Source organism: Hippocampus comes, unplaced genomic scaffold (genome assembly GCF_001891065.2).
Source record: "Hippocampus comes isolate QL1 unplaced genomic scaffold, H_comes_QL1_v1.1 scaffold135, whole genome shotgun sequence".
NCBI lineage: Eukaryota > Metazoa > Chordata > Actinopteri > Syngnathiformes > Syngnathidae > Hippocampus > Hippocampus comes.
The window spans coordinates 455,126-468,349 of NW_017805583.1; the positions used below are offsets into that span (position 1 = coordinate 455,126).

General features: G+C 40.8%; 1 protein-coding gene across 1 annotated transcript in view; it reads right to left on the bottom strand.

Moving 5' to 3' along the window:
* LOC109521862 (uncharacterized) overlaps positions 1-12,118 on the bottom strand; it is a 16,618-nt gene extending 4,500 nt beyond the window's left edge. The window contains exon 1 of the mRNA XM_019879946.1: positions 10,899-12,118. Coding sequence (XP_019735505.1) covers positions 10,899-11,296 — 398 coding nt within the window. The 5' untranslated portion in view covers positions 11,297-12,118. The remainder of the gene's footprint in view (positions 1-10,898) is intronic.
* Positions 12,119-13,224: the final 1,106 nt, after the last annotated feature.

Consider the following 13,224-nt stretch of genomic DNA (forward strand, 5'->3'; position numbering starts at 1 on the left):
ACCCAAAAAATAAATTTTAAAAAATTACATTCCATTCTTTCATTTACAGCCCAAAAAGTTTGTCAAAGCAAGCTCAATGATGACGTTTTTTTTACAGAGACTTTCAGAATTTTTTGTTAACTTTATTTGACGCAGGTTTGGTCACAACTGTGTGAGTTGGGCATGTAACTGTGTGTAAGCATCTCTTTGCGGTTGAAGGATGACTTGCCAAGATCATGCAGTGCGCGTGATAAATAGACAGAGACGGTCATGGTGTTTTGTGGGATGTCCAGCTGTGACCCTGCAGCTCCCTCTTGGCATGACAGCACTTGCTCTTTGTCCTAATAAACAATGCACAATGCGGCGAAAACCTTTGCAATAATGCACTTGGAAGTATCAACGGGAAATATTTAAACATCAAACGTAGAGGTCAGATATTATATCATGCTCTTAATTAATTGGTAACAAGTGGTTGATTGTGACTGATAAGTGTTAAGAAACAGTACTTATAAGTTAACAATCACTATCTTTGAGTGTTCTCCTGAGCGAACTTCCTAAATCACCCACAGGAGATTTTAAGCAGATAAAGTACTGGAGGGTGATATAAGTGAACGTAATTATAAATTTCAATCGTACCCCTTCTTTATTTCACCCCACTCTCTAGTCTCACCATTTTTTTCTCATGTAGAGCCTTTAAATGACTTCATCGAGAGTGAAGTTAATTACGCTTGTACCTACACGGCTGCACTTCCTGCATGCTTGCCTCCTTCCCTGTTTCCACCCTCTGATTTAAACGTAGAGGGCGGGCGGAAGCCTAAAAGAAAACGGATCAAGATTAAGAAGTAGATACCAGTAATAAATAAGACACACACCGGAGCACGCTATGAGTAAATTAAGGTAAACCGCAGAGAATAAGAAGCAGTGACACAGCGAGAGACAGAGATGAGGAAGGGGACAGGGGGTAGGCTTTTCTATCAGGAGTGTCGCCCCTGTTGGCGTAGGACTGTAATTAGATCTGGCAGCCACCCCATAATGATAAATGCTGGGATGATGAATGGAAATGCAAATGTGTGTGAAGTAGCTCCAGCCATCAAAGGGGGAATATCATTAACACTTTCCTCTTGTCAAATCCATCATAGTCAAGTGTGACTTGCTGCATTCTTTGCATCCTGCTCAGCTCCACACGGACACTTTAGGAGTTAAAGAGGAGTCACTAGCGAAGGACTTCAAACTGTATGCAATTGAAACTAGGTGACATTTTCAAAGCTGTTTCATTACAAATCCATTTACAGAGTACAGTGAAATTGGAAACGGTCTGGTTAAATGTGAAAATAATGCTGGGCTGCCCTGGAAGTGACATCATTTAAAAAGTGTTTGAAAAAAGGAAACGCTTTACGGCAAAACTGTACTTCTTTTTCAAAAGCTCTACAAAGAAACCTGATGTGGAGAAAGACACCTACTGCATACTACAAATACCCCAAAACATGATGTCAAACAGTTGGCATATCAACGCAACAATTCAGGGAAACTATACTGTCGTAAGGAATTGACAATCTTTGCACATTCATACAATTATTTTCTTTCCAGTACTCATACAAATTACATTTATGGTCTAAAATTATCATCTAATACAGTCTCCAGGTCTGATTTTGCCACCTATCCAAGTTAAAGTGTTTTTGCTTTTTTTTTTTTTACTGACAAGAAGAAACAAATCCAAGTTTTTGAAACAAGCTTCCATATTTCTCATATGCCACGATTTAAACACCTGCCATCATGCTAAACTTTGTTTATCCAAATGTTTGGTGTATATAGCAAAGTATTATGTTTTATTTGATTTTGTATGATTTCTACTTTTTATGTTTCCTCACACAGGAAATAGTGTGCGTGTGTATTTTACATTTCAAATTTAATGCATCCATCTAATATCTAATCCTGTTATCCTTACAGGGGCGCGGGACGTGCTGGAGCCGACCCCAGCTGTCTTCGGGCAACAGGCGGGGTACGCACATACTGATAAACTCACGACACAAACATTTAGTTGCCACAAGGAGGTGCTGGGGGATGTAAAAGTGAAGTAAGCAGTGTGTTTTTTTTCTGTTCTTTTTTTTTAACAGGGGTTGAATGAGCCAAGGCAGCTTTGTCTGACACCTTCATGTAAATTATTGAGTAGGCAAGGGGTGCTGACAAGACGATGGCATGACATTAGTGCTTGCTGTTGTGGCTCCTGACCACTGTAGCTTAACGTTGTCCTGGAATGGCAGGTGTCAGTTAATGTACATGCCAAAAAAGGTATGTTAAACTTGATCCTCATTCAAATATATTTGATATAAGAATGACAAAGATATCGACGGAATTGTTAAATGTCAAATCTTCCCTAAAGGTACAAATTTTTTCGGGCTCATTATGGGACGCCAAGTTAAAAGGTACGTGCCATTTTTACAGGGCCATATTCTCCATTTACACTTCAGCCATTTATTTTTTACGCATCTGGAAGTTGTACTAATTGTGTTCTTGCATTTTCCATTCAATAAACGCAATAGAGTCATTGAACCAGAATACTGAACTTATGACTGAACGCATGTTTGAAGCCAGGCCATCATTAAAAAGCGAGTAAGCCAGCCGTTCAAGCGTTGCCCTCCAACCGCATGCTTGTGTGTCGCGCCACACGCCGGGTTATCACTTCACCAAATATGATGAGCTGCATTGGTCAAATAAAATCGAATTATTCCAAATCCAACCCACTCTCGTGACCATTGCAATAACTGTGGTTACTGTGAGTGGCCCTTTCAGACACATCCATAAGTATGGAAGCAGTTCACTGAGTCAAAATGCGCAACATGATGTTTCAGCGCCAAAGAAGCTAGAATTACTGTATACAGCTTCGGGAGTGTGAGAGAGAAAAGATGCTTAAGTTTTTGGGAGAATGCGTGCTCTGCCAGATTTCACAGGGAATTCCCTCATTTTAGGGTCCTTCTACCCTTATTCCACGAAGGTGCTTAAGTGCTGAAAGTCGATGGGAGGATCTGCGCAGCCAAAAACGTGCAGCTGCGTGTCTTTTCTGATTCCAGCACACAAGAAAATATGCTCCTTCAGCCGGTACCTGACTGAGCTGCAAAGGTTTGCAAGTGTGTATACATGAAGCTAATGTTGTTGTTGTTTTTTTTGTTTTATTTCCAAGGTTCATTCAATGTTGCAAACATTTGCAAATACGTTTACCGGACATTCTCAAACAGTTTTAATGGTTGCAAACAGTTTTTTTTCGTCTCCATCACATTCTAAACATGTTTTTTGCGACAACAAAAACTGTTTGAGACCATTACAATTGTTGGCCAACATTCTTTGCAACCGTTTGCGACCTTGAATGAACCTTGATGGAAAAAAAAAACAACACTTGTTCGTGCTCACACACTTGCAAACTTTCGCTCCTCAGTATGGTACGGCCTTTCGTGTGTGTGTGTGTGTGTGTGTGTGTGTGTGTGTGTGTGCGCGCGTGTGTGTGTAGACCCTCCTTAATAAAATCTGTTGCTGAAATGTAACATATTGGGCGGGTCATACAATATTATGGGTAGTATCTGTTCTCAGCAAAGCAAGTTATCGAATTCATTTCAAGAAATGTGTGAACTACGCATGTTGTTAGTTCGAGAACGTGGCATGACTGACGGCTCACCTCCTCCTTTTCTTGACCCAGACACTGATCCCATATGCACTGGTATAGTGGGGACAGTCTGTTGTTCCTAATCAAATCCCTCATTAACAATTTAGTAGATCAAAGGTTCAGCAGACCGTTGTTGCTGTGCAAAGAATCTAGAAAGCAATCAATTGAACCATACAATACATATACAAAAGTGACACCAATCGGAGGAGGTCGCTCTGGTACTGAAGCCGTGAGTGTGAGTTGGTACTCCTTGACAAAGATGGCAATACAATAACTTTGTTGAAGCCTAATTAGAGTCCAGTGGTGGGGGTGGTTGTCTATTGGCCTGCATATAAATAATTTGGTGGGCGACTCTTCTTACCATCGACTGTTGGTGACTAAGAGGTCATCTGTGCAACAAGCAGGAAAGTGGATCAGCGTTACCTGTATCACATTAGGAACAGGGAACTAAACACATACTGGATATTGAATAATGTACATTATTACCAAAAAAACCCAAACTACATAACTGTAACAGAGGGACATTGAGAGGCCAGGAGTAAGGACAGGAGTAACCTAAAAAAAGTATTGAGAGAAAATTGGATTTTTTTTTTACACTTCAGTTAATCTAATAATTTATCATTTTAATAACGTATACATTTGAACGAAATGAAGTGAGAATACACATTGTGTTGCTAACATGTTCAAGAATGTATTTTGAAGTATTTCTTATGACACAAATTGGAGACAGATTTGCTTTTTTTACATCCCTCCGCTTTTAGTTGCTTTTCTAATTTCCATTCCATACACGTTTCATTACACCCGACCAACAGAGAGAAACTGTTTACCAGAGGAGAAATTCTTCTATTAGCTGTCAAGGATGGCACCTGTCAACGTGCTAGCAGAGGCTAGCAGGAGACATATGAAGCCATTCCCCATGTGCTGCCTCTGTTAGAGGCGAAGGGCTTGTCTTTTGACACAGCTCTGCTTGTGTCTCTCTGTCAGGTATAATATGAACAGAACTGACAGGGTCTACAGCGGAGCCTTTTCGTTTAGCTGTCCGGGTTTCACATGCGTACTGTACTGTACGTATGTGGAGTGTTCATGTGGCGTGTGTATGTGTGTGATCTTGGCGGAAGGTGAAATATTTTTGACACAGCAGATAGTAAAGAGGTTGCACTCACTCCCAATCACCCTTGTCATGTTCGTGCTCCACAACAGAATATCTTGAAAAGAGTTTCTGATGGGTTTGCACTTACATCTTTGATGGAGCGATGCCCAATGAGGTTTGAGGCACTGTGTCCTAAGGACATAGCCTGAAGCTAAACACCCTCTTTCTGTAGTTGGTCACGACTGTGTTACAATGTTTTTTTGTTGTTTGTCTGACGTGTTTGGCCCCAGAAGAATGCTCTGTAATGGAATGAGCTCAGACCGCAAAGGCCCAAGAGTCAATGTGAACAAAGAGGAGGAGAAGTTAAAGCGACGTGAAAGATCATTTGTCAATTTCAATCTCAGTGCATGTAACTATTATTATGACCAGTGTTCTGTGTTTGTTGCGTATGACTTATTTAGATATGTTGCAACATCCAAATGTTAACTGGGCTCAGTACACTTCTAGAACACACAAGACACTGCACAAATAAACAAATAATGTGTCATTATTTCCAGACAGGGCGGCCCAGTACCAAGTGGTTAGCACGTCAACCCCACAGTGCAGAGGTCATGGGTTCGATGCTGGCTCCGACCTCCCTGTGTGGAGTTTGCATGTTCCCCCAGGGCTTGCGTGGGTTTTCTCCGGGTACTCTGGTTTCTTCCCACATTCCAAAAACATGCACGGCAGGCTGATTGAACACTCACTAGGTGTGAGTGTGAGCGCGGATGTTTGTTCGTCTCTGTGTGCCCTGCAAATGGCTGGCAACCAGTTCAGGGTTGTTAATGTTCCTCTGAGCTTTTGAAAATCGGTAGCAATGCATAAGACATGTTAAGACATTTATTGTCATTATCTAAGGGTACCGGTACTTGCTTTATTGGGATAATGTTACAGTATTGACAGAGATGATCAACCGGAGGGCTCCCAAAAAATGGCCATGTAATTGTTATTAATGCTCTGTGCTTTGTGCCTTTTGTTTCTGACATTACTTTGGTCCGGATCATTTTCAGTTTCCATTGTTATGATTTACTTTTGGTTTGTTTTTGCGTTTTCCTCAGTCTTCTCGTTGTGTCTTTGTCTCCACCTGTCCTTGCTCCCCTTGTGTATCAGCACTCTCCATACGCTTGTTGTGCCTGCACACCACCTCAACAAAAACAAACCGCCAAACATGACATACTAAACCAAGCATAAAAGGATGCCATGTTGTACTTGCCATCGTCATCAGCCAGTTGACCAAGCCACTCTGAACAGCAGACCTACTTTTGCTCTATGCTCTCTTCCACTAGTGCCCTATGGTAACCCTTGTGTTTCCTTTGATTGTTTTTCTGGTCACTTAACTGAATATTTATTTACTCAAAAGTGGATGCAGACAACTGAGTACTACGTGGACACCTGCAGGTGATTGTTTGCTAAATCAAACAGAATATAAAAACTCAAGAGGTGAGAAACATGTGGTGAGATTTATGTTGATTTCTTTTTTTTTCTTTTAGAAACCGCCTCAACTATAATACCCAGACGAAGCTAATGTACAATGCCACAGCTTATTTAGTGGCAATTTGTTGTAAATCTCAAAGGGAAAAAAATGCTGCATACAGACAATACTGTATTCTATGATTCAAATAGGTAATATTACGGGTGACAAAGGACAACAATTGCACAAATTACACCTTGTTTGCTTAATCTAGGCTCACATCTTTTCATGTTGAGAAATGACCACTTTTAAACAAACTCAAGATGTTTACAAAAAAGCTCTTTTGATATATACTTGGCATCTTTTCCTGACTCTGACACAACTCACTGTTCTGTAGTTGCATATCACTTCTAAGTTTAGTGATAAAAAGCAGAAAAGGAAAACAAAGAGATTTGAGGGGAGTGATTGGCAGCACAGCTACATCAAATGATCAATCACACTGACAAGTTTGAATGGAATGAAGATGAGATGCACTGTTTGAAAAGCCCAAGTGTTCCTCCCCCCGATGTTTATCACTCTTTCCCTGTCATCACTTTGCTTTGTTTCCCAACATTTGCCTTTTCCTCAATCACTGACCTCAGCGTATTCCGAAAGCAAGATGTTTATTTGTGTTGCGTTTACTGATAGAAATAACAAATATAATTGATATATTTAATCGAGTATATCAAATTGAATATATACACATATACTGTATATATATATCATTCCTCCTTCACAAAGTTTGATAGAATTTTCTTACTTTTTGTGTGATCTGAATGAACAACAGACAAATTGTAACTGGTTCTCACACTTTCAACCATTGTATAGCTAAAATGATCTCCTTCTGGATGATCCAAGAAGAAGAGGAGTAAGCCTGTTGGCCATTGTTATTTCGGTCGTATGAAAGTGGATCTCTTAGGGGGAGAAGAAAATGCCTCTGCTTCTGAGTCTAAAAAAGAGAAAGTTTGTCACATAAGATGTGATTGCACAGTACACTGAATTAAATGAGTGAGTTTTTATTTCTGGGCTAGGCTCATGGTTCACTGCTGGGAGTCTCATACAGCTCTCAGTATGATGACCAACTGAGCAGTAAATTAATTAATCATCATTTTATGCCTCATCAAGCGCGCTGCCTGCTCATCTCCATGGGAGCCCGTCCCAATTAGCAAACAGTGGAGATGATTGTTTTAGCTGTGGTGTAAGAGTGAGCAAGATAGAAGAAGATGAACTCAAAGTGGGGGGAAGACACAAAAACAAAGTGTTTAGTTGGCTCAGATTGAAAAGTCATACTATTAAGGTGTGTATGTGTTGTGGTTTCTTGTTGTTTTATGTTGAGAGCGATAGAGACATTATGAGCAAGGGCAGCGTCTGACAAGCTAATAAATATGTCATCTGTCTGTGTCAAAAGACAACGGGACTGCGGACCTGTGAGCAAGTCACTGGCCAAGATGTGTAAAAAAAAGGCAGGGTACAGAAGAGTATGCCTCCCCAGCAACATTGTTTTGACCTCCCACAATCTGAGGGAATTAAGATTTGCAAACTGCATTAAAAACAACAAAAAAAAAAGAAAATGTTTATGTCCTTCTTCGATGAGATACCAACATTATACTTGTCCTCACCATCAAGCTGGGCAACAGGGAGCATAGCCTTACTTTTCTTAGGCTAGAACGATTAGAAGGTGAAACAGAACACAATAAAATGCAGGACCCATCATGGCAACATGTAAAGACTTATTCATGGGGCATACTCCAGGCATGCATGAAAGCTGGTGTTACTGGTCCCAGGCTGATATGAGGGAAGGGTTCATTTAAAAAAAAAAAAAAAAAAAGCCTGATTGTCACTACACATTTTAGTAATGGGTGACAGAAAGGCAGACAGGATGTCATTGTGGCAGTGCAGCCAGGAGGAAGCCAGCAGCCATGCCAGGGGCAGGGACGAAGGGATGGATAAGCAGATGTTGTTCATCACCCAAGGGTGATGGGGGTTGCTTGTGCGGAGGTGGAAAATGATTGTCAATGAGCGAGCCTGCACATGAGTATGCATGTTTGCGTGCATGTGATAATGCACGTGTGGCTCAAGTTCACGCTACCCTGGTTGTGGCAATGAGTATTGCAGCATCCACACCAGGCTTGAAGGGGAAGCTCATGCAAGAGGCACTTGGCAAGGTGGGCCAAAACAACAAAGGTAACCTTGTCCACACAAGTGTGTATAAGCACTGTAGTGGCGGAACACCTCCTGATGGGCTCTGCGAGTTAGTTGTCGTTGGAGTCTAAAACACACGATAATAAGCCATTCAACCAAAATTTCACAGTCCATGTTCTCAATTTATGACTAATGAACCTCAAGTTTCCAGCTCCAAAAATATGTCCCTGTATTTTTGGGGGGGATTTCTCCAAATAAGCAAAATCACAAGGTTGTAGAACAGGGGTGTCCAAACATTGTCCTCAAAGGCCACTGTCCTCCCTGTTTTCCATCTCTTCTTGCTGAAACACATTTGATTCAAAGGATCAGGTTATCAGCAAGCTCTGAAGAAGCAAGATAACAATCGTGATAATTTGAATCAGGTGTGTTGTAGCAAGGAGAGATGGGAAAACGGGCAGGACATCGGCCCTTGAGGACTGAGTTTGGACACCCCTGCTCAAGCATATGTGAAGGTCGCGTACATTCTATACACTACTAAGTAGCCTTTCTACTATGAATCATAGAGAGGTAAACCCATCACTTTTGGTTCATTGATATTGTTTAGGCTTCGGCTTTGGGTAAGATGTTCAATTGATGTGAGCAAATAATCTCTCGCAATGAGTGTATTAAAACAAATTTGTGATCATCTCAAGTGCATCAAATGAAATTTCAAAAATATTTCCCCATTTCATTGCCTGTGTCATTTCTCTGAAGCTTCATAAGTGATTCTTTCAAAGCCCTGAGGTGTAACCTAGCCCTCATCAAAACCGGCACATCAAGAAAGTGTTTCAAACTCATATCCACTGAACGCCACGTGGCATCAAAGAAACGCATGTGTGAAGTACAAAAAAATGGCATCTGACACTTCACTAATTGGCCATTTTTTTTTATTTTAAAGAGCTTCATTTAAGCGTCTCTCACATCTTCCGGCTGACAAATTCTGCATTCGTTGTCATTTTCCCACTCGCAAGGGATGTGTATACCGTGAAGAGGTTAAAAAAAAAAAAATCTATCTTCACCATCTGTACTGATCTTTCGATCAAATATCCTGTGGCAGTGCTTGGCTGTAAAGCGTGTTCAGGTGAAAAGGTTATCAAATTGTGGGCGTAAGGCAATGTGTAAAACAGTCTAAAAAAAAACCTTTAGAAGGATGGCTGGCCGATTTTCTCTCGCTTTAATGAAGTAGTAAACTTGGGCCACATTTCTTTGAGCTGGCTCTTTGGTGTAATCAATAGGAGCCAGTTTGTGATTTGGAACAAAATTTGTTTGGTTTTTTTTTTCTCTTTTTCTCTGTTAAAACCAGAGGTGTGTCTGTCTCTTTGCCCACACTAAGCAGGAGGGGGAAGGTGGAGGTTACATACACAGTAAAGCTAGCATCGCCCCACGTATCTCTCATGTGAACCATCCAAATGTTACCTGGCTTCTTCAGACAGCCTCGTTCTATCATAGCAGCAGACGGAACCTAGCGCTGTCTGTAGGATTAGTGAACTGGAACCTAACTTTAACTTTCTTTAGGCTAGAGACCCTTGACTGGTTGTCAGTCAGTGACACTATACTGTACATTCACCCATTTACACTTACGTTCTCATCTATGGACAGTTCAAAGTCAATGAAACTCAAAAACAGAAGCACAAAGGAACGACTGAATCGGGATTCTAACCAAGGCAGACATTTTTTTTAAATTCGTTTTTGAAACAGATCAGTACATGTCAGCCTATCATCATTATTCGTTATGAAATTTGATCAACATATACTAATGTGTCAAATGTATAGTGGAAAGATTAGTTCATTATGAACTTTGACCTCTTTAACCCAATTAATGTTACTGCGTCATACATATTTAAAGAGAAGAGCACCACACTGTTGGGGGTGGTTGAAGATCAAAGCTGAATGCTGAAGACATACAGGGACATCAATTATATATGATGCAGGCAAACATTATCAAATGAGAGACAGCAATATGTGATGAACTTAAACAAAGGCATTCCTCTGCCCTTCTCTTAATCCGCACTGACGGTTAATGAAGTTTTAATTTACACCTAATCAGATCTTGTAAGGCATGCTCTTTTGCCTCAGACTGTTTGGTGAGACGGGCAAAACGAGCTCCTTTGAGACCTCGCCTGCACTCCCATTCGTGTTCTTACATCTTGGCTTCTTATTGTCATTAAAATGTGTATTTGAAAGAGAGTCCTTACGCATGTTTTTTTTTAATGTTAAATTATCATTCTTACAAGTTAAATTAAGGATATTAACAGGAGAAAATAAATGGTTGTATGGACATATCCATTTACATCAGATAAGCCAAACCATAAGATGCACGGCTGGACAATTATTTGCACCAATAAAGTGAGACAACAATAATGAATTGCAGTGAGAACATTCTACACATGTGTATGGAGGGTTGTTTTGTTAGAGAATGGAATTCCTGCATGTTTGGAATGCATTGTGATTTAGTATATTGTTATGTACAGAGGTGCATATCATTTTGTTCATGGGTTACTCACATGAGTACCAGGAGACTGTGTTTGGTCCTCACTGTGTGGTCTGATGTAGCATCTTCCTCGATCTCCTCCTCTGTCGCCACACTGTCATCTGTTTCAGTGACCAGCACGGTAAATGCTGTAGATACATCTCCTTGTCCCTGCTTGAGCCTCCGATTAGCAGTTTCCATCCACAGGTTAAGAGCTGACTTTGGGCCATATGCCTTTGTTGTCATTTTAGACAGGTGAATGTGCATCAGGGGTGAGAGACGGGCATGTGACAGACGAGATCTGTATGTGGTTTTTGTGATGCTGAGATGTGGGAATGCTAACCAGTCGACCACCGTGCCACCCGTATCTAATTCCAAATTCTTCAAATAACCATTTTTGTAAGTTTGACTTGTCTCTGTCAGCATCAGCATTCGAAACAGCGTGTCCTATGGCAACCACGACGGTCAAGCAGAAGTGTGAACTATCCAATGGCCACCATTAGTTCATCTTGACATTCTCCAATGCTTATGTTTTTCCTTCTGAAACCTCAAGGATGTGGTCTTCAAAATGTTACCAACAGGCATATTGGCCAGAAGACATTGAAAACGCTTTGTGCGGATATGCTGCAATTCGCTTGTATCACTTGAAGCCAGCTTTCATTTGAATGACTGGCAGTGGGTATATTTCGCATTGTTTCATGCCTCAATGCAGACCATCTGACATTGTGAAACGTGCTCAGTTTCACAAAAGTGATCCCATTTTCTTCAAGCAATTTCTTCAGTGTATCTTTTTGCACCACCCTTCTGTAAATACAATTACAGCAGCTTGATCACAGAGCGATGAACTGTATCAGAGTAACGCACACTGTGATCAGTTGACTTTGCGCAGTTCTCCAGTGTGTGCGCAGTACACAAAAAGTCCACTAGGGAGCCTCCAGCTGCAGCGAGTTGCTTACATTGAGGCACAATGCCGTTCGTTGTACACACCAACGTTAACAGAAGCACTGTTTGCGCACACAGCGACCAACTTATCGATCCAGTTGTCCAAATCTGCTTCCTCAAAGTCTCACTATTCCGTCAGGTATGGCATGTGCGGTTCGATCAGCGCCGAGTTCAATTAGTCCAAGAAAGTCCGAAATGAGTTGTCCGTTACTGGTCAGTGGCACGACGTAAGGAAGCAGCTTCCAACGGTTGGCTCATTTGTTTTGCTCCAGCAGATGAAAAAGCGGACGGACGTGTGCAGGTACGTAAAGGCCTGTCTTGACATAAATGACGTTACGCATGAATGATTTGTGTCGCGCATGCGTACCTGTGTGCCAGTTCTGTGCACTCCTGGTTATGTATAAGTAGAACGTTACGTACCAGCAGCAAATTCCTGAATAGTGTTACTTGGCCAAAAATATTTGAGAAAAAAAAACAAAAAACAATGTAACTCCAAGTAACCGAGTTACTCCAATACAGCTATACTTTACATGGGGTTTCCATTATGATTTTTGACAGCTGATCTGCTCTTTTGGTATCTCACTTGATATTGTCATCATCATAAATTTGATGTTGTGGATCATATGAGTTATATCTATGTCAGGGCAAATGCCTTGACTGCATATTTTCTCATAAGAGTCAACTCAGTGTGGGTGGTGTGAAATCTATGACTTGTGAAAGCAGCACCATCAGCTGTGCTCTTCATTCACTTACTGTCTGTAAAATAGTCAAACAGCAGGAAAAGAAAAAGATTGAACATCATCGTGAAGTTGAGTGGCTCAAGGTCAGATACCAGTAGAGATAATGTCACCAGCAAAATGTGTTTAGCAAGAACTCTTTCAGATGTGTGCTGGTGAAGAAGACAACGTGTCAAATGGAATGAAATTCTACTACTTTAGTTGGTGATTTAATAAATGTTTTGGAAAGAAGAAACTTCTCCCAGACTGTATGCTACTAGATAAAAACGAGATTTGAATCAGTTTTACCAATGATATTTATAATAATTTTTCGTAATACAGTATTAAATATTATTTTCAATAATTAACATATTTGTTGGGTGTGGATTGTGATTGCAAGTCCAAATGCATCATACTTGCAAGAACACTTCAAGTAATGCTAGGTCATCTTGCATCATGAATGAAAAAATGTATTCTGAAGAGATAATGACAGCAACAGGCACATCTGGAAAATCTAATGAGGTCTCATGTGAGGGTGCTATCAAAAATCCGGTGTATTTTCAAAGAATAATTAACGACAATGTCTGTTCCATCTGACACTACTTGAAACTGTCTGCGATTGATTGGCGAAGAAACGCTCACTCGCGACCCTAATGAGGACAAATGGAATGAAAACTGGATGAAATGGATGTTCTTGTCACA